The sequence below is a fragment of the Tasmannia lanceolata genome, unplaced genomic scaffold (genome assembly GCF_043159265.1).
Source record: "Tasmannia lanceolata isolate RefF3 unplaced genomic scaffold, GAP_Taslan_0.1 ptg000012l, whole genome shotgun sequence".
NCBI lineage: Eukaryota > Viridiplantae > Streptophyta > Magnoliopsida > Canellales > Winteraceae > Tasmannia > Tasmannia lanceolata.
In genome coordinates, this window is record NW_027518689.1 from 28071263 (window position 1) to 28093662 (window position 22400).

General features: G+C 38.6%; 1 protein-coding gene across 2 annotated transcripts in view; it reads right to left on the bottom strand.

Moving 5' to 3' along the window:
• The window catches only part of TPR10 (ankyrin repeat family protein), a 55149-nt gene extending 32973 nt beyond the window's left edge, over nt 1-22176 (bottom strand). The window contains exons 1-5 of one of the 2 annotated variants that reach the window (XM_077391265.1): nt 21998-22176; nt 21832-21894; nt 20768-20944; nt 12997-13128; nt 6570-6714 (exon numbers count right to left, since the gene is read on the bottom strand). In XM_077391265.1, the coding sequence (XP_077247380.1) occupies nt 6570-6714; nt 12997-13128; nt 20768-20944; nt 21832-21894; nt 21998-22028 (548 nt within the window). In that variant the 5' untranslated portion in view covers nt 22029-22176. The remainder of the gene's footprint in view (nt 1-6569; nt 6715-12996; nt 13129-20767; nt 20945-21831; nt 21895-21997) is intronic. The other variant, XM_077391264.1, reaches the window with a different exon arrangement.
• Between the last annotated feature and the right edge of the window lie 224 nt (nt 22177-22400).

Consider the following 22400-nt stretch of genomic DNA (forward strand, 5'->3'; position numbering starts at 1 on the left):
AGGTCATCCTACGATTTGGTATGAAATAATGTGTTGTAGACCATTCTGTGTTCAGCTCTCGAAGCAAAGTTGGTTTGATTCTCCTAGTTGTATATGTTGATGATATTGTTATTACAGGGAATGACAAAGCAGGAATACAACGCCTCAAAGATTTCCTTCAGAATGAATTCAGCAAAAAAGACCTTGGTGTTCTGAGATACTTCTTAGGTATTGAAGTGACACATTCACAAAGGGGGCTATCTTTGTCCCAAAGGAAGTATGCTCTTGATATTTTGGAAGAAACAGGTCTTCTGGGGGCAAAACCTGCACAGACTCCTATGAATCCGAATGTCAAGCTTTCACCTGATCAGGGGGAGCCACTAGAAGATCCTGGTCGATACAGACGGTTAGTAGGACGGTTGATCTATCTCACAGTCACTCATCCGGACATTGCATATGCTGTTGGTGTGGTTAGCCAGTATATGAGTATGCCTCGGACATCACATTGGTCAGCTGTGATTGAGATAGTGAAGTATCTAAAGAAAGCTCACGGGAAAGGTCTTCTCTTCAGAAAGCATAACCATTTGAGGATTGAGGTATACTCTGATGCAGACTGGGCCGGATCTCCTGCTGGCCGGCGATCTACTAATGGTTATTGTACCTTCATAGGTGGAAATCTAGTATCTTGGAAGAGTAAGAAGCAGGACGTTGTGTCACGATCCAGTGCAGGGCCATGGCTTACACAAGCTGTGAATTAATTTGGCTACGGTCATTTATGTCAGAGATTGGATTCTCATACTCCTCACCTGTATCCCTCTACTGTGACAACAAGTCAGGCATTCACATAGCTATGAATCCGATATTTCACGAACGCACTAAGCATATAGAAGTGGATTGTCACTTTATTCGTCACAGGATTCAAACAGGCCAAATTCAAACCGAGTTCACTCGAACGAATGATCAGATTGCAGACATGTTTACCAAGACGTTGAATGGAGTTCGATTGAGTGATTTATGTAACAACCTAGGCATGTATGACATTCATACTCCAGCTTGAGGGGGAGTGTTAGAATAAGCTTATGTAGCCTAAGGGCAATATAGTCTTTTCATAATAAATATATATGTGTGTGTTAGGGCAAGGAGGCTAACACACAATATTCATTCTCAAATCTCTCTGTTAACAGCATTAAATGTGCGCCCTTACCTAGCATGCTTAAAGGTGTGGGTTTACCTCAAAAAAATTTACAAATATGCTAATCAAGCACAGATCTTTAGAGTGGAAGATGATTTGTCTCAGTTTTCCAAAGGCAGCAAGGATATGCTTATTAGAGAAAGATTAACTATTTCCTAGTACAACTAGTACACTATAGCAATATCATGTTTTAGGAATTGTCTTAGTTATTATGTCTCATACTTCTTTTGTAATTATGTGCTAATACTAGGCTGCATTTAGTGTAGCATCCAGGACATGACTGTAAGGTTCTCAAATTCCCACTTCTCACAGTTGGGATCGTCTTCCGTCGGCTCTTTTACTCTCCCATTGATATACTCATATACCCCAATTTTGATCTACTGACAATGAAAATCTTGGCTTGTTATGAATTGTGACCATTTCAAGTAATTAAATCTGTCTAATTTGAAGGTAGTCATTTTGACTCTAGGGCATCCATCTGACTACTTCCTAGGTTGGAGGAGGGGTTTTAATGGTAACAGAACTGCCCAAAGATGCACTTTTACACGTTTGCTAGCTTAAAGCGTTAATCAAACATATGCAAATCTGATGATTTTTTTTCCATTCAGTTTCCCTAAAAATCCTTGAAAAATACTCCCACATTCAGTCAAAAAAACCTTCAAACAAACTATTCTTGCACATTAAATTCTGATAGGAATGGAGTCAACTAACTCTCATTTTGTAAGCTCATAAGGTGGGGTACTAATTTTAGTTCGAAAGATATTCTCAATGCTTAGATCTGAATGAAACACTCCAGATCTGGTCTCTAAAATTTCTGAAAACTGAACTTTGCAAATCTCCAAAAATACTAGTAATATTAGTAAAAGATATCAAGGAAAATCTCCATAAATAACTAGACGATGGTATTCAACAGTCCATGGCTATTCTATTCGAATAAGAGATGAGAAGCAATACGGTTGATGATGTCAGTCGTACAGCTTAAGAAGGGAGTCTTCTTCCTTCGTCAAGCCTTTAGGACAAAACCTTAGCTTCCCTTGGATCAAGAGTGGGGAGAGAATCTTAAGATCGGCTACAAGATCGATGTTGTGAAATCATGTAGGTTGACTTAATGAGATGAACATAAGAGAAGAGAGAGAGAGAGAGAGAGAGAGAGAGAGAGAGAGAAGAATAGGAGAAGAGAAATACAATGGAGTTTGGGTAACATCCTATCATAGGGCATTCCCTTGTTTATTATGTCATAGAATACAAATGACCACCACACCCGACTTAAGTAACATAAAACTGAAACAAAAACACAATGAACGTTATAGTTTTTATTTATTTTTGAAAAATGACGAATTTTATTGATATTAAGATAGCAGGTAGGACTAGGAGTCCCATCCTATTACATAATATGATAAGTAACCAAGCCGAGCAAACCCAAAATCCGAGATAACACACCAAAGTAAACAATTACAATTACATGTCCTTTCCTTCCCTACTTCCTACCGGTGATAACTTATCAAATATAGCTCAAACTACAATCCTCTTCGTCTTGAAGCCTTGCCTTAACCCTTAACCCATACCCTTTTAAAACAAACAATCTTAAGAACAACTCAGTAGAGTAATCACAATACTCCTAGAGATGAATAGCATCCAGATTAAGTCTAGTTTAGGCGAAAGACATAATCTCTCAAGCCAAAACCTTTGAATTTGTAGTTCCTCTGGAAATAGGTCGAATGCATTCTCTTAGATATGTAACCATGACACTCATCCCTCTAAAGTCAAAAACTATAACTCTTCCCCTCAATTTTCCGAAATTTACACACCTAACAAAACTACCCGGTAGCTTAGAAAAAACTCCCCTTAAACAGCTTTGCCAAGGCCCGAGAGCAAATTCTCTTGAGCCAAATGAGAGTTCTAACATCCTGAATTCACACAAGGTGATTGTGAAAGTTCTAAGATAGAAAGGGAGCTCAATGCTTAAACCCCCTCCCAAGCCTCTTTTGCTCTTTCCTCTTTTTCTTCTCTTGCCGCCATAGCCAGGAACACGTCTTTAGTCGCCCCCAAGTCTTCGTCATATCCAATCCCGAAGACGTCCCCCATTGTTAACAAATCATCAAATTCTTCCGAGAACGATCCTCGACTTTCAGTTTCTCTTGAGCTATCAGCCATCAGTTTACCCTTACCTTCAGTATCCCCACTAGGTCCTAGATGCTCCCCGACTCGCTAGTCTACTTCCAGTCCTAACGTGTCTCGGGAAGCAACGGGCTCATCAATCGGGTTTGCCCGCCTTTTCTTCAGGGCCCTAATTACCGCCTGTTTTTCCTCCTCCCGGAGACGCCTACGAGAGCGCCTTTCATTTTCTAATATTTTATTAAAGATGGCGAGTTTGAGGAGGGGCATATGCAGTTCCTTGTCATTTGCCGTCTCATAGGAGTTATGGTCGTCACATGTACTGCTGCTAGAATCATTCATTAGTTGGGCCCATCGCTTTTTTAGCGGGCTGAAGGAAACCTCACATGGGGTGGGTGATTCCTTCCTTGCCAGCTTTTCGTTATAACTGAGGTTTTTCAGAAGGTCTAGATCTCCAGCCTCAAATGTAAAGTCTTGGGCATTCCAAATGTTGCCAACCTGGGTCACTTCCTTCCCTGTCATAGCTGGATCAGTGAAGTTGTTGAAATCTCGAAGGAGTTGTTGAGAGTCGGAAACGAGTTTTCTCTTCCTGTAATCCTCTTTCCTAAAAATGCCTTTGAGTTTTTTTTTTTTAAAAGATAGACCACCTCGAGTAGCTAGCAACCGTGCTTCCGAGTTAGTACGTCTACGTGGTATATTACCTTTCCCAATACGTAGACGCTTCTCCTTAGAACTTTTACTCTCCTTATAAAATCTGCTTTTTATTTTTAAGGCCTTTTCTCCTGTGCCGACTTCAATGTACAACTGTCAGCAATATCTTTTCGAAGAGCCTTTCCTTTCTTGCAACATAATGCAACATTTAATGATTTCAGCACCGTCCCTTCTCCAGGCTGACCCCACTTACAATTCACATCAGTGACTCTGCTCTTTGACGATCTAGACGAATTGTTGTCTGTTGGAACAGGCTAGGAGTTGGGCAGTTCAAAATTCAAAGAGGGCCCCACCAACGGCTCCCTACCATTATCACAACCCTTGGGATTAGCATCTGCCACCTTTTCCAGTGGAACAACCATCGCCGGCGTCTCATTGTCGGAGGTCTACAAACCGGGGCCCTCAAAAGAAGCTAAATTATCTTTACTACTTGATTCCCCCATCACCGACATCGCCAGGCTATTAATACTATCCTTGGAGATCCCCTTAACTCCTACTGAATAAATTCTGGAGTTTACTCTTAGGTTGATAAAAGAAGGGATAGATTTCCAAAGGGGAGTCATGACCGTAGCCGAGGCAAAAGTCATACAATGGTCGTGGTTGCCAAAGAGCTGAGTCTGAATCACCTGGCCCAGGTGTTGACCAAGGATCTTCACAGTTAACGTGGACCAAGCATGGAGGGGGATATCATAGACTCTAATCCTTATGGTTCTAGCACCCGTGTTATATGCCGGGAAGGCGGGAACCAAGGCTGAAAAGAATAGAGGTATTCCCCCAGGGCATCACCTCCACGCCTAAGAATGGAAGTCGCCTGGGATTCTGACTCAAAGAAAAACAAAATATCCACTGAGTTGATCGAATAAAGCTTTTGCAACTCAGATAGACCCCAACATCTTTTAGCTCATTCCCAAACATCTTCCAACAGCCAAGATTCTGATTTCAAGCTCCCAATGGGGCAACTCTTAAGATTCTTTTTTCTTTCCTCCACCAGATTGACTGTAATATCAAGAGCCGGGAGGTCATCATGTACAGCAACCTGAGAGGGACCAACTTTAGGCCTTCAAACCATGGTTGGAGCCAACTTACTCTTAGGTCCTGAGCATTTCCTACAAACATTATGCGAGCCAAAGTTTTTATAATGGCACCTCGAACACATCCAATCGCTGTCATTTGAGGGCTCACGTCGATTAAACTCAGTAGCTCTATGGCCAGGGACTCTCCTGGCCCCAAATTCCAATCTTCTCACTCTGGTATCCCTATCCTCAATGCTTCCCAGAGACCCCGAATGGGATCTGGGGGGAGCTCACTGGGGTTTGACCAGATTGTCTCCTTGCTCAAACAAACTTAAAGTCCTCCGGCAACAAATATTAAGAATCCCTAGGGATTCAAACACATTCAACGCGTGATACCCAGATTCAATAAAATTTAAAAAGTGCCCCACTAGATGGTCAAGATTAACGCCACACGAACAGGTAAGAGAATCCAACGGAAAGCCAGAAACAGGGGCCACCAAAGGGAGAATCTGGCGGCTTCTGAAGACATCCCTAATGGTCATTTCGGCTTTACGATTATACCTTCTTTATCCTGAATCCCTTGGGATTCAGGGGGTTAGGATATCTCACCGGGGACATCTCACCGAAGCTTCGCCCTCTACTGTTCTCTCCTCCAACACCAGCCACATCAATATCTCTACACTTTCCTCTTCTCTCTCTATGCTCACTCCCTCCCCTATTACAATGTTTGAATCAATAGAAAATCTTTTCTTATATATAAATCGATATTATTACATTCCAATTCCTTGTCAAATGAACGTTATATTTCAACATCCATATCCTACACAAATTGCCTTCAACACTTTGAATATCGAAGAAAAACTTCTTTGCTGATATTCAACGATCCTTCGCCACCAATGATACAAAAACCCCTTCTAGCGTACTAAAGAGGGTTAGCAGATGGCAGAACTCATTTTTAGAATTCCTATAAAATATTGGACTGCAAATCACGTTCTTCCCCTGCTCTCTCATAACATTCAAAAAAATTTGCCACTTTGTCCTGAACAACCCTATAGAAGCCATACTTTTTATTGTATCATTGTTTATTGACATAAATGTATAAAACTAGATCATGGAGGAAATCAGAAAATCTGAAAAAACATGCATGATTTCGTATAGAACGGCATTGCCACCAACCAATGGGAATTTAATCCATTGATTTGTAAACCAATGAACTTTGGAAATGATGTAGCTGATCACCAAAGATGGTAACATCTGCAAGATAAGAAGTTTGTGAGATTGTTCAAAGGATAAGCGTTAAATAGGCGCGTCATTTGCTAAGAACTGTTTGACTAATAAATGTGTATTTCAAGCTGTAGACATATCTCTTCAAAGAACAAGTGCATTCCAAGGATAAGAGTTATGTAGGCGTGTCATTTGCTACTAAATATTTGACTAATAAATTCATATTTCAAACTGTAGATACATCACTTCAAAGAACAAGTGCATTAATAGTTAGAGAATATGAAATATTAGGACATAAAAAGAAACAGCAATGAATAGTGAGGGTAAAAAGCTACCTTACATTAGCATGGTGTTCTAGTAAAGCCTTCACAGCATCTTGCTGTCCATGACCCGCAGCCCAAATCAGTGGAGTACCAGCATCACTTTGTGAATCCACATCGACCCCTTTGGAAATTAAGAAGTTGAGCAACTCAATATTTCCTGCATTCATTTAGAGTTGACTAAAATAATGAGTGGTCTTGAAATAAACGAAAAAAAAAGGCAAGGAACAACTTGAATTATATCTGAAGTTAAGTTCAGTTATGTTTGACGTGAAAAAACAAGAACCCAAAAAAATGACTTTTGCATTGCTGAAACCAGTAGCAATGACACGTGAATATAACAATGTCATCCTTCTTCTTCCGTTTTTTGAGAAAGATAACAATTTACTAAAGAAAAAAAAATTATGCCATGGGCATCTCTTGAGTCATAACTAAAATATCTCTACTGGCTCCCTCTTTAGCTAGAGAATCAACCACACCATTCGCTTAATGCTAAACATGAGATAAGGAAACATAGATATTACACCGGAACTAGAAGATCTCAGTCAAAAGATGCACTAATCTAGTAATCTCAAAGGACCGCCCATTTGTATCACAACAAAACATAGATATTACACCGGAACTAGAAGATCTCAGTCTAAAGATGCACTAATCTCAAAGGACTGCCCATTTGTATCATCTTTGTTACAAGCGAGGGTAAGCTGTAGACCAATAAGCTTGGAATGAGCTGAGAACCGTTTTTATGAGCTCCACTCTACCTGCTGTCGAAAGAAACCTATTGTTCCAAGAGGCAATCTTCTTCTGAAATTTTGCAACGAGTGGCTGGCAGTCCTTTGATGAAAGTCTTGTTGTGACTAGCGGAGACCAAGATAACGAATTCGAAAATTTCCAACCTGAAACCCAATGAGATCACAAATCTCTTTTTGGACAGATAGTAGGGTCCCTTTGAAGAAAAATTCGCTTTTTGCACTATTAGCTACAAGCCCTGAACAATCTGAGAATGCTTTTAAACAAGAGAGAATAGAATTAGCAGATTCGAAGTTATCCGTTCCAAAAATCATCAAATCATCTGCAAACATAAGATGGGAGATAGAATAGGTACCTCGCGAGAAGGGAGTGGAGCAAAGATCCTCTTGTAGAGCATTCTCAAAGAATAATGAAAGCATTTCCATAACAATGACAAAAAGAAGAGGCGACAGAGGATCCCCTTGCCTAATTCCATTTGACGATGAAAAATGGCCATGAGGGTATCCGTTAACAAGGATTGAAAAAGAGGGCTTTAAATACACTTGAAGATCCAATCACACCAGACAGAGTCGAACCCTTGCTTAGACATAAAAGAGACGAGAGAATTGTGGTTAACATTATCAAAAGCTTTGGCTAGGTCAACCTTGATACACATGGAAGGGGAAGAGGATTAAAGATTGAAGCATGGATTTAAATTTCGATCCGAAAATTTCGGATTTCTGTGAGGAACGAAACGAAATAGTACCGAAACCGAAATTCCCGAAATTTACCAAATTTTGTTCGAAATTTCAAAAATTTCGGTAATTTCGTCGAAATTTTGAATAAAATAATACTTTTTTATTCCGTTAAAGTATTTCGATCGAAATTTCGTCCTAAAAAAAGGGGATTTTGTGCGGCAATACCAAATTTCGCCCTAAATTTCGGGGTTTTGGCTGAAATTTCTATTTCGGATAAGTCCGAAATTTTAGCCGAAACCGAAATTTAAAACCATGGATTGAAGTTATGGAGAAGGTCTTGGCAAAGAAGGATATTATCATGGATTTGTCTGCCTTTGATGAAGGCAGAATAGGAAGGGCTAATCAGCTTGTCTATGACCTTTTTAAGTCTATTAGCAAAGGATTTTTGTGATGGATTTGTAAGTGAAGTTGCACAGGGAAATGGGCCGAAACTTGTCGGGGGAGGAAGAATCAGGACCTTTGGGGACAAGGGCTAGGAAGGTGGCATTGACCTCCGAGAGCAGTTTTTCCTTTTGAAGAAGTTCTTGATTGCGGCAATGAAGTCAGTCTTAATCAAATACCAGAAATGCTGGAAAAAGGCACCATTGAAACCATCAGGCCCAGGAGCTTTATGACTGGGGCCTTTCAAAACCACCTCCTCAATTTCTTCATCAGAAACAAGGCGGCTAAGCCAGCTAGAGTCAAGATCCGAGAGCTTTCTGATTGGATCCGGATTCAAGCAAGATTGGCTCTTTTAATTGTTGAAGATGTTGCTGAAATAAGATTGAAGAATGTATGCTATTTCCTCAGGCTTGGAAGTAAGGTTAACATTATCTTTTCTCAAGGCATATTGTTTGAGTTACATCTAGATCGGACAGCCAGATGGAGCCAATCAAGCCTCGATTTTTTATGGGCCAAAGATTCCTCCATTTTTGCGGCTATGAACAACTCATCACGAAGGGAAACTTCTTTAGCAATAAGGATCGGATTAGTGAGATTAGTTGCTAAAGTAATCTAGGTGTCTTCGAGAGCTCTTCGGATGATGGGCACCTTAACATCAATTCTCCCAAAAATAGACATGTTCCAATCCCGGATCTGTCTTTTAACCTCTTTCAATTTTTGAGAGAGCTTGTACATAGAATTTCCAAGAGCTTTTATACCCCATGCCCGTTCAACGATGGGTTAAAGGGACATATCACCCAACGACATATTCATGAACTTAAACAGAATAGGACCCAGACTTTTATAATCTTCCAGGGTGACAATGATAGGACTATGATCAGAAATACCAGGAGGTTTATAATGACCATAAGAGTAAGGGTGGTCTTGAAGCCAAAAATTGTTAACCAGAACTCTATCCAAACTTTCATCTTGGTAGTTTCCAGTGGAAGATTTATTGGACCAAGACAAGGTATCTTTTATTCGACCAAGCCCAAGTTAGCTAAGACTAGTAAGTGTGAAAGTTGGAAAATATCTTTTTTTGTCTGTAAGCTATTTATTATGCATGACTTGTGTGTGTGAATGTAAGAAAACTTTATTTTTGTCTGTCTGTAGGCTCATATATTGTTGTAAAGAGGTTCCACCTCTATAAAAGGACCATAAATCTCTATGAAGAGCATTCGACTTTGAGTTATAGTTTCTTTCTTTTGGAGAAGAGTCTATTCTTATCTTGTTCTTTTGGGAAGAAAAAGTGCATAGGTTTTCTTAATGAAAAATTATCATTCTCTTTGAGTTTTTTTCATCCTTGTTGTATACAGGTTACCTCTTGCTTTGATGCAAGTTTAACCATCGAAGCAGTCCCTTCTCTCTTTCGTTACCGTACCTCCACCCAATACCATCTCTAAGTTCACGCAAACCACCACCCTTATCCACCATCTTCAACCTCTTGAAAATCAAACCAAAGCCTTTAGCTCCTTCACCCTTTTCCAAACCAAAACCATCTACTATCCTTCTCACCATTATCATCTCCGTACCTAGCCCTCACCAAACCCAAACCCTTCCAATACCACCTTAGACCACCACTTGTTTCCATTCTTAAACCCTCATCCTAGGTTCACCAATACCACCACTTTCAATCCGAGTCTGCCGCTCATCAGCTTCTTATATAGAATGTGTTGATTACCCAACCTTAATGATTACCCCACCCCACCACACACCACAAAAAAAAAAAAAAAAAAACCCACCCCACCATAAACCTAATCTCTGGAGAAAACTAATCCCTCACCTGAACACAAGCTGTCAGGCTCAACTCCTAAGTCCTACCTAATTCTCTACAGCCCTACCCTCCCATGTTTTCTCACATAATTCTCGACACGTCCACCATCACATGTTTTCCCACCATTACTTTTCTGCAACGAGTTTCCCTCTCTCCACAAACCCATCTAACCACTTACCAAGAAGAACCTTACTCCTCATAACCATATTACCAAATCCCAATTCCAATGCCCCTCATTTCTTGGATCCAAAACACCCTCCTATCTCACCAAATGCTTGATTTTTTACTAAAGGAAGTCATGTTGCATCGAACTTCTTCACAACTTCAACTAAAATCTTGAGCAATGACATAAAATATGTGGGGTAATTGGAAACAGCAGCCGTTATTAGAGCCATTGTAACCATACGACAGAAGTCCATTCTTTCATCTAGCCATTCTACCACCATATGCAAAATCAAAGATGAGGGTGGCTTGAACACTACTCAACTCAACTCAACTAAGCCTTTGTCCCAAACTAGTTGGGGTCAGCTAAATAAATCCTTTAGAAAATTTTCATGAAGAAGGTGAAAGGATCTACCCAACTCAAATTGACTAAGTCTAATCTTGACACTAGTTGGGTTCGTCTACATGAATCGGCTTGAACACTAAATTGTTTTTTGTTTTTTTCTTTGAAAGTTGACAAATTTTATTAATAATCAGGGCGGGGACAAGATGTCCCACGCCAAGTAAAAAGCAGAGATTAAAGTAGTTACAGAATCTACGACATTATTTGAATTTAGGGAACAATGACCAACATGGCCGTCCTAAATACTCCTTCCTTGGCTAGGGTATCTGCTGCCTCATTAGCTGATCTTCTATTCTCAATTCTGGTTTCCAATATTCATATAAGGTCTAAGATCTCAGCAATAAGTCCTTGAATCCGCTAAAGACCCCTTGAAGCATCCGAGGCCCAACTGATTGCATTAGCCGAGTCCCCTTCCACAATTAATTGCCTCAAATCAATTTAGTGTTGTGTTTTTTGAACACTAAATTGTTAAAGGACTTTTGTTCGGCATTTAAGACTAAAGCTATACACGACCTTCATCAGGAAATGTGATCTTTTGAGCTCGTCCATGTATGCCAAATACTTGAAGAATGACAGCTTCGACTTGTCCGTGACTATGATTGGTGTGTCTAAGCAGTGGAGGAACATACTTGGGGTGAAGGATGACTAGATTGATAACAAAATATGGGGTTATTGGGAATAGTTAGATCCGTTTTTGGATGGATAAGTGGATTGGAAGCAGACCTCTCATTGACTATGTCTTGAATTCAGCCGGCCTATCATAGATGTACCCAGCATGAATGGGGACTAAAACCTTTCTTGTGTTGAAGGAAATCTGCCTAGAGAAGTTGTTGACAACATTAAAGAGTCAATTTTACATATACCTTATGCTAAGGATCAGCTGATTTGGCTCCCTACCATGTCTGGGAAGTTAACTACTAAAATTGCTTGGAGTTCGGTGCACAATCAAGGACTATGAAAGATGGTCTAAATATATCTGGGGTGATCTTCCATCTAAGCTTACTTGCTTTCATTGGAGAGTGTTTGAGCCTTGAGGTGGATATTCCTTTGGACAGTAGAATCAAAGACTCGGATACAACTTGTGTCAATATATATATATATATATATATGAGAAAACGGTTTCTACACACAAGTGTAGATAAGTTATCTACACACTAGCTTCAAATCCAGTGGAAGGCATATTGTTTGGGTGATCCAAACCATTCATTTGATTGGCCCTCACATAGATAGGGTGTCCACAAAAAATCAGCTCCATAAGATCATCCCAACCCTACGATTTGTGGAGGTAAAATGGACGTGTAAAACCCTTCACAAATCTGTCAATTTTTTGCCTCCACGATTCGAAGGGTTAGGATGATCCTATGAAGCTTATTTTTTGGGCACACCCTATCTATGTGAGGGCCCATCAAATGAATGCTTTGGATCACCCAAACAATATGGGGCCCCACTGTATTTTAAGCTAGTGTGTAGATAACTTATCTACACTAGTGTGTAGAAACCGTTCTCTCTCTCTCTCTCTCTCTCTCTCTCTCTCTCTCTCTCTCTCTCTCTCTCTCTCTGTATACACACACACACACACAAATGTATCAGTGTAGTTAATACACACACACACACGTGTCAGTGTATATTGATAACAAAATTAGGTCAACAAATAATATCCAGAATTTATCGCAATATTTTGTGTGATGTTTTTAGGTAAAAAGCAAAGATATTGCGATGATTTTTTAAAATCTCGAGAAAATTTTCAAATTCTGTCATTTTATCAAAAAAATGCAAACTATGATCTAACTTTTCTAGGAAAAAAAGGATTAAGTAAATTTTTTAGTGAACAGTGAACAACTGTATATGCCTTAATGCATATGGTATTGTCAGCAAGTAGCAAATTATAATAACTAAACAATTTTAATCAAAAGTGCAACCAATAATAATACAGTGATGAGATTACTACGGACACTTTAAAAAAACCAATGATACTAAATGAATATATATCCATGAAATCTTGAGACCTTTCTGCAACTCGAAGAAAAAAATGAAAATCAGAAACGCGGGCCCATTCATAAGCTATGAGACAGTATTACAAATTTGTTTATCATAAAGTCCAGAAAGTAATTTGCTCACTGTACATGGAAATAGAGACCATGTCTATATCCTCCAAAACCTATATGAAAATTGGACTTTGACCAAGAAAAAGTAGCAAACCTATTCCGGCAGCATGGTGAAGAGATGTGGCTCCTAATTCACTTGAAGCGGCAGGATTAGCACCACGATCAATAAGATATTTGGCAGTAATTATGTGACCTTGCCGAGCTGCATGAAGGAGAGGAGTCTCACCTGTAATGGAATAATGAATTGAATCGTACAAATTATAGTATACAAAGTGACAGGCAAATAAAAATAAAACTCACCAAAAATGTTGTCCTAATAGTTCAACATGAAATCGTGTTCAAGCTATCAAAGTGATGGGGATATTAGTAATTTGTGATATTGTTATATCCTCTAGTATCATGATGAATAAGCTATAAAGTCTCAGCATGAAGATGGAATCTAACAGACGTCGTTAGAAACTCAAATGCCAAAACTCAACAATAGAAGGACAAGCTCATAAGTCATATGATAATATGCATGAGAATTCCTCGAGGAGAATTTTCAAGGCAAATTATTATCAACTAAAATATTGACCCACTTCTTCTACTTGCAAAGGTTCTACAAAGGTGACCATAATTAATACCGGCCATATCGTGTTTAAGTTATTCAATCCAGATACACATTCATATGAGAAAGGAGAGGAGGAGAAAATTCATGTGGGAACAAGTGAATTATTGTAAATAACCCCTAATGAGTAGCTTGTGAATGAAGACTTAAATAAGGCGGTGGTAGAAGGCGATTCTCTTAATGTGATAAGATGGTTGAGGGGGTCACATTCTGCTCCATGGAGATTTGCCGTTTTCTTTGATGAAATCCTATTCGCAGATAAAATAATTTATTTCACCTCTGAATACCAAATAATTCGATTATCCAGCTGATGTTCGTACAGCAGTATCCACAACTCCTTTGCGAGCCCCGAACGAACAAAATGTTGAATTGAATCATACCAGTCTCTACCGGGGCTTAATTCGAATTTGATCTCTTTCCATACCTCACAAGCAGCAGCTAGTTCAAGGCTCCATTTGCAAGCTTCGCTCCACAAGGATCACGATCAAATGAACATTCATTCTCTTTCTGATATTGTCGTTTATCGTATTTTATCCATAGATTGGAAGGTTCATGGAGAAGATGGATTGAATAAAGGAAAATTCGTACCAATGGATCGTTCCAAGAAGACAATGGGGTCTTTACTTCATCCATGTTAGGTGGTCAGCCAATGGTGAGGCAAATAGATTAGCGAGAGAGGGTGTCTCCAAGGAGAGCTTGGAACTTTTTAACTTTATGCCTCCTTGAGCCTATTGGAGGATTGCATTTGTATTTTCCCTTTCTATTCCCTTACTTTGTACTTTTATGTTTATAAACTCCTCGGTCTTTTCTCCATTCAAAAAAAAAAAAACTCCTCTGTCTTTTCTTTCTTTTAATGAAATCTTTTCACCATTCAAAAACAAAAACTAATTAGTGTTTACTATGAGTTTTATACTTCTGAATAATAAATGTACAAAACGTCTACAGGATATATACAGTTTAACACTCCCTCAAGCTAATGTGTTCCACAGAACAGAATCAGCTTGTCAACTAAATGCAAATGATAATCTGTAGTGAGACCCTTTGTAAAGATATTTGCAACCAAATCATGACTCGAAACATATAGTAAGGATCTCACCAGTTTCTTCTTTCTCCCAAATAAAATGGTAGTCAATCTCCATATGTTCCATCCTAGCATGGTTCTTAGATAATTCGATAGCACGAGAATCTAACAAACATAATCCATTGGAGCTCCTCACAGAGAGGCTGGAGCTAAGTGAGCTCTTCAATAGTGGAAGTCATAGCCCAGTACTCTGCTTCACTAGATTTGGCAACTGTCTTGCTTTTTATTGCAGTGAAATCAAACGGGTATTCTCCATGATATAAAACCCTACCACTGACCTCGTATCTAGATAACCAACCTAGTCGGCATTAAAGTATCATTCTACCTAGACCCCTATGATGATGGCTGACCTAAAACAATCCATGATCAAGGATGCCTCTAGCATATCACATTATCTTCTTGGCGGCTTATAGATGATCCTCTCTACTGTCATGGAAAATTGATAAACCTAATTTAATACATAAGTAATGTATGTTCCCGTAAATTAGAGGTGTTGAAGTGCGGCAAGTGCCCAAACTATAATGCGATGAGAAAGGGTATCTTGCACTTAATTTCAATCCTTAACAATAGCCTTCTTTTGGCAAACCACTAGGATGATGATCGGTTCACAATTCATCATAAGGAAACTGTAGAGATCAGTAGCATAGTTCTTTTGCACCATTACCATACCTTCTTTGCTTCTTTCTATCTCAACACCAAGAAAATAATGTAGCTCCTCGAGATCTTTCATGAAAAGTTCTTTTGATGTGATTTAGCTTTAGGATTAGTTTAGTGGTGTTGACATATCTGTTTGATTTCATTTACAGCTTTCAGGCTGTTCCACCACTTATCTTAGGTCCTTCATGCGAGATTTGAGGGTGACATGCCTAGTGCCTACTTATGGGGTGAGATCATACCTTCGATACTCTCAGCCCATTAGCCCTGATTTTGTGACTCACTGTTACCCTTGGTCATCGACCTTTGAGCCTATTCTATTCATGAGATTATTTAATCTAGATAGGAGGTTGTTTGGGTCTTAGATATTTCATTTCTTTCTTTATGTTAGATTGTGATCAGACCTTATTTTGTTGTTGTTATATCTATATATTCGCCCTGGATTGGTGTGATCTATTATTTGCAATGCATGATTGCGTAGAATTTTAATCTTATTGTTGACTTATCTCAAAGGTTAAATCAAAGTAAACTTCCTAACACGATTTGATTAATTTCATGAACGCCTAATCTGAAAACAGGACTGGTGTGTGCTATTGTAACTTGGAGGATAACTCATTAAGCTCCTATGGTTCTCTAGAATTCCCCACAAACCTATGGGCTTGCACTAGATCTTATGCTAGAAAACCTAACAACGCTGAAAGAGTTTTCTTTTATTGTTAACACTAGGGTTGCAACTTGGGTCGGGTTTTACCCAACCCGCATCAACCCGACCCGAAAAAACCATGGGCCAGGTTTAGGAATCTCGGTTTTTAAAAAAATAAACCGACCCGACCAAGCCCAAGATAGCTTTTAGGGTGGCGTAGGGTTTTGGAAAACCCGGCCGGCCCGACCCGAGTTGCAACTCTAGTTTTTTGTAATCCTGATAAGCTGAGTGATGCTTGATATAAAAATATAGGGTGATTAAATTTTGAGGCTGTTTGGGTGTTGTTGATGCTCTAATTTCTAAAGCATAGTTGTGTTAGTTTGAGGCATGCAAATGTTTCACATAAAACATAAACATCTACTGCTATGTCTATCTAAGTAACTGACTGGATGAGTGATGTGTTTTTTTTCCTGCACATTTACAACTTTGTTCTTTGGGTTATCTGGAGGGATATTTTTGTACTTTAATATTCAACTCTTTTTTTGTTTATCGAAAAACAGAAGTTGGTCTATTTTTTGATTTATCTTAGTGATCAACAAATAAGAATTTATTAAATGAATTGAGTGTAGCTAGGGCTAATGTTTGGTTGTACTTGTGACGGATTTAATACTTCATTTTAGGGTCTGCTAATTCCAAAGAAAAAATAAATGTAGCTAAGGCGACAATGTGAAAATGACCCTACCCGAGAAACTATCTCGGGTAGGGCCGGTTTATGAATCATGGGCTTTCCAAAAATAAACCCGACCCAACCCGACCCGAGATAGTTTCTCGGGTATGGTAGGGCTCTTCAAAACCCGACCCGCCCGACCCAAGTTGCAACCCTAGTTAACACAATTGAGAAAGCTCAAAAGATAACACAATTTATCTATAACCAAGGAGGGCCATTTGATGCCAAAAAAGCTCACAAAAAGGAGAGATTTGTGTCATGCTTGGACAAGATTTGCGACAAATTTCCTGACCATACAAAGTCTTGCGATACATAGGAAAGCTTTGCAATAGATGTTTGTGTTATTCGGTGTGTCAGACAAGATTTGCGACAAATTTCCTGACCATACAAAGTCTTGTGGTACATAGGAAAGCTTTGCAATAGATGTTTGGGTTTGACGATTATTCTTCTATTCAGTATATCACACATTCATTGAGTCAAAAAATTATTCAAACAGACAATTCTTTCTAGTCCAACTGGACGTTCGTGAGCCTTAGGTAAGTGTGCTTCGATTGCTAGATCGCCGAGACAAGCCTGCCATGGGGTATTTGTATGAGACCAAGAATATGGCCAAGGAAGTCATAAAGAATAGGTTGATGAATAAGAAGTCAGAGTACATGCTCATCTCACTTCAATTGTTGATAGTGTTGATAGCCTTGACCACTAGCATCCTAAGTAGAATAGCCAACAGCATATAATGTCTCGAAAGTGGCCCATGGAAGAAGTTTGTGTCTTGGGAGGTCTATTTGAGTTCTTTATTGTGGATAGAAGACCATCGTGTTAGAGAAGAAGTAACATGCAGTTCAGAGGATTAACGAGACCGTGTAAGCACAAAAATGAACATGCTGAAGATAATATACTCATCATCAGGTCCTATGACAGTATATTGAACCTTCTTTTTTTCATCTAAAGGTTTTTGGATAGCAGCAAACTGATTAAATATCGCCTTCAGCTTAAGAACTCATTAATAGTAAGGTTCCTTTTCTTGCAATTTCGAAGGTCTATTAGCAATGGTATAATATGAGCTTCAGATTATTGAGAATATGAGTCAATCAATGCCTTCCATATATCACTAGAAGTCATGATGTCAAGTATTACAGCAAGAACTATTTAAAGTCAGAGTAGAGTTTATAAAGCCATAATGAATTGGTCCTTGGATATCCAAAAATCATGGGCAGGGTTATTCACACAAAATAACCCATTTGAACATATTATTTGGGATCTATAAATAAGCCATTAAGATGGTCAAGGATGCATTCAGCACAGGCAACATGAAGAATTTAACCTGTCCAGAGGAAGTTGACATCAGATACTTCTTTTTTTTTCAATAGCAGTTGTCATGAGATATCTTATTAGAGAGTGGGAACATAAGGGAGAGGGAGAAGAAAAGGAAGGGGGAAAGAGACTTTTTTTGAATGATGGAGGAGGAAGGAGACATAAGGAGGATGAAAACACTATGGAAAAATAAGGTTCCCTATGTTCCAAATAGGGAGGAGTGTGGTTTGGAGATGATAAAATAAGATAATTTGGATGATTTGAATGGGTGAGTGAGGACTACGGAATGATCAAATGAATGATTAGGGGTTTAGTGTTTTGACAAGTGAATTAAATTTTTTGAGGTGATTGGAATGAGGGGTTTGTCCGTCTAAGTATTGGAGTACCAAATGGAGGGTTTAGATTTTGGGATGATCAAAGTTAAGGATTAGAGTTTGGGGAAGGGATTAGGGTTTGGAGATGACCAAAGTTAAGGATTAAAAGGGATTAGGGATTTTTTTTTGTGTTTCGAAAAAATGGATTGAAGAAGAAAGAGGATCTAGGGTTTGAAGGGAGAGAAGAAAGAGAAGGAAAAAAATCTAGGGTTTTGAAAAGAGGAGATTTTGGGATTTGAAGGAGATGGAAAAACAAGAATAAGGGTTTTAAAAGAAAGAAAAGACCAGGACAGATTTTAGAAGAAACAGAAGTACATTTTAAATGGATCAAACAATATCCGTGTCAACTGTCAATTGATCTTGTTAGCTTTGATACCATGTAAAAGATATCCAATACAAGTAAGCATTTATATGAGAAAGGAGACTAAAGAAAGGAGAAAATCTGTGTGGGTGAGTGTGTATTGATCAATTTTCACTAATTAGTAATTACTAATGAGTGTTTATAATCTAGCATCTATGATACCTAGATACGGATATTGACGTGGACGCATGAAAGGAGATACAAGTCAGCATTTTCCAAAATGTAGGACACGGATACAGATACGGGCATTGTGTGTCATTGGATAATACACAAGACATATATAAATTAATATCACAAAACTTGACTATATTTAACTTATAATGTTGGAGTTAATAAAAAAAATTGAAATAGCATTTTAAGACTTACATACTCAGTTATAGTTGCAAATACAAGGTACATGTAAACATAGTTGTCAAACTCTTATGAGTCGTACGAGTCAACTCTCGAGTCGAGTCGAGTTGAGTCGCATGGGCGAGTCGCCTCTGTTGAAGACTCTAACGAGTCATTGCGAGTCGAGTCAATAAGACTCTTACGAGTCAAATCGAATCGTTGGGCCTGGGCTTTTCTTGTTTTGATGGTTGAAAACTTGGAGAACTTAGAACTTAATTATTATTATTTTTAATGGTCGGCAATTGCATTAAATGCGAAAAAAGACCGAAGAGGTCTATACAGATAAAGAAAAAGAAAGACAAGAGCAAGCCCCACTGCAAGCCTCAAGGAGTAAGGAAGACAAATTGCTCAGCTCTCTCCCTAAAGACACCATCTCTAGCTAAACTGTCTGTCACACCATTAGTTGACTGCCTAACTTGATGGAAAGAAATCGATGCATCCCCCACCCTGTCTTGTATCTCATCGAAGAGAAAGGCAAATCTCCAAGGGAAGGAATGAGAACCACTAAGCCACCTTATCACATTGAGCGAGTCTCCTTCTACTACTACCATATTCAAATCTCTGTTCTCAAGATAACTTATTCATCGGTAGATAGCACACACTTCAGCTTCATTAGAGCCAGCGACTCCAATGGGACTCGCAAAAACCCGTTTCATAGTGCTCCAAATTCATCCCTCAAGACTCCCCCAATTCCGGCAGGATTAGGATTCCCGATGCTATACCCGTTAAAGTTTAGCTTCAAAAAACCATGTGCGGTAGGCTCCCGGTCTTACAATCTTGGGTTCTTAGCCCGAACCACGATAAATTTCCTTCCAAACATACCATTAATCATGGGCGGACACAAATCTAAAGTGAGGAAGGGTTTTCACCCATGATTAAGTTCCAACCATAACTTAATTATTTTTGTGAATGCAAGTTACAAGCATATAGTTATTTATATTTTTGGCTTAGTGCTTTATCTATGTGCTATTAGGTTATATTTTTTACATCCTTAATCTTTTGATATATAATTATATTTTTTTCAACAAAATTTCTATTCTTTTCAAAAACTCTTACGTGTCAAAGAGTTGAGTCAAATCACGAGTTATAAAATTAAGAAATCGAGTCACGAGTCGAGTCACGTTTTGACAACTATGCATGTAAAAAGCATGATATTTATTCAAATAGAGAGGCGTATTTTTGAAACAAGACAATTATTTAACCATCAAAAGTATTCGTAAGTATCTGACTATCGTGTCATGTTGTACACATTATGTTAGTATTAATTAGAGACAGTTCCAGATCAACCATCCAAACAAAAAGAGGTTCAACAAGCAATGTTGAACCTCTTAGATTACATATAGATAAAGGAGAAAGACCACCAATTCCAAATCCTAACAGAAATCTAACTTACATTACATATAGATAATTCTTTTCAATGATAGGCGGCCTCTTAGACGTTGTTCGTTTGAGATTATGATAACAGATGGTGAGCCCCCAAACCGATTATTGGACTCAAAATTAATATAAATTTGAGTCCAATAATCGGTTTGGGGGCTCACCATCGGTTGTCATAGTCTCAAATGAACAGGGTATTAGCAATGGGTTGGATTGATTACACAAAGATTTTAAGTGATGAGATGAAAAGCAGCATTAACTATATCGATTGATATAGAAAAGCTAAAAAAATACCCGTCAAAAAGGAGGTGATAACAAAGATAAAACTCATAATTACCATCGTCGTCCTTGACATCGACATCGCCGAGGTTCAATTCCTCGAGCAAATATTTGCAGACTTCGGTCCTGCCCTCTCTGGCCGCGAAGTGAAGAGCGCCCCGTTTGTTCGCGTCCTTGACAGCTGCCACCGTTGCCGCGACCCCCTTCCCTTCTTCATCGAGCTGAGTAGCCAGTTCTATTTTTATTTTATTTTTCAACAAAACAAGAAACAGAAAAAAAAAATCTCAGAAAAGGATTCAGAGCAATGTTTCGGTCAAGCAGCCATGAGAATCGTGTTGAAGTATAAATGATTAAACAACACCATCTCTAACAGCTTAAGCTTTTGGAGTAATGAGTTTTTTCACATGATTAAATAAAACCCAACAACTCCTTGATATTAAAAATCAACATGTACTGATAAGACACTGCGCTGTAGAATAAAAATAAAGAGAAAATTAGAAGAAGAAGACAGGTTAATTTAAGGAAACACAAACCTCCAACTGATATTCATAAATTTCTATATTCTTTCTCTAACAAACCCGCCCTTCTTTAAACTAATTCTACCCTAATTAACTCCTTAATTCAATCACATAATTACTCCTTAAATCAAGCAATTACAGGATTACGCATTTATTTATAAACCCATAAAATATGGAATAAAGATAAATAGGAAGGTCCCTAACATGTACAGCCAACCCAAAAAAGAGCACCCACTCTAACATCTTAGCAGTCGTCGTTTGGATACAAGGACTTTATAAAATAGGATTTTAAAATCCTATCTTTAACAAGCTAAAACCTGAATTTCGTAAACAAAAACTTGCATTGCACATTTTCAGGATTGTAAAATCTAGGTTTTTGCTTATAAAATCAAAGTTTTAGCTTGTGAAGTCCACGATTTTACAATCCTGGATTATAAAATTGATGTATACAAACAGACTGTTAAGCTTTTGGAGTAATTGGTTGTTTTACAGATAGCACACAAACTATTTAAATTTGAGTCCAATAATAGGTTTAGGGACGACAAAAGGTTGTCATAATCTGAAACGAACAGGGCCGCAACCGATTGTGAGAGCAAAACCTTACTCTTAAAGAGATCGAAATTTCCTGTGCGAGCGGCATCAAGAAACAGTTGAACTTTCTGCCTCACTGCAAAATTTTAATGAGAGAATGAAGAGAGATTGGTTAGAAAATCGAAGAAGATGAGGGAAAACACAAAAGGGTTTTTTTTTTTTTTTTTTTTTTTTGGAACCTGCGAGAGCTGTAGAAGCATCAGACGCCATTGTGGGAGACTGTGGAGAAAGGGAGTGGAGTTGCCCTAGAAACAGAAACTAGGTCGGTGGAGGGTTTTTGGAGATCTCTGTGAGGGTTTAGATTCTAGAATTTTTGGGAAACTTCAAAAGTTGCCAACGGGAAAGGAGGAGAAATACAAAATCATAGAATGCTTTAGTAGTGGCGCCCCGCCCACTTAGATAAACTTTGTCCTACTTTGTTCAATCTGAACCGTCCATTTGATGGGACTTGCCCTAAAAATCACTTGTTTTCTAGCTGCAAGAAAAGAAAAGAGAGGAAAATAAACTCATCAAAAAGAAAAAAAAGAGGAAAATAATCTGACGTGGAAAACTACAAAATAAAGGAAAAGAAACTGTGAGAAA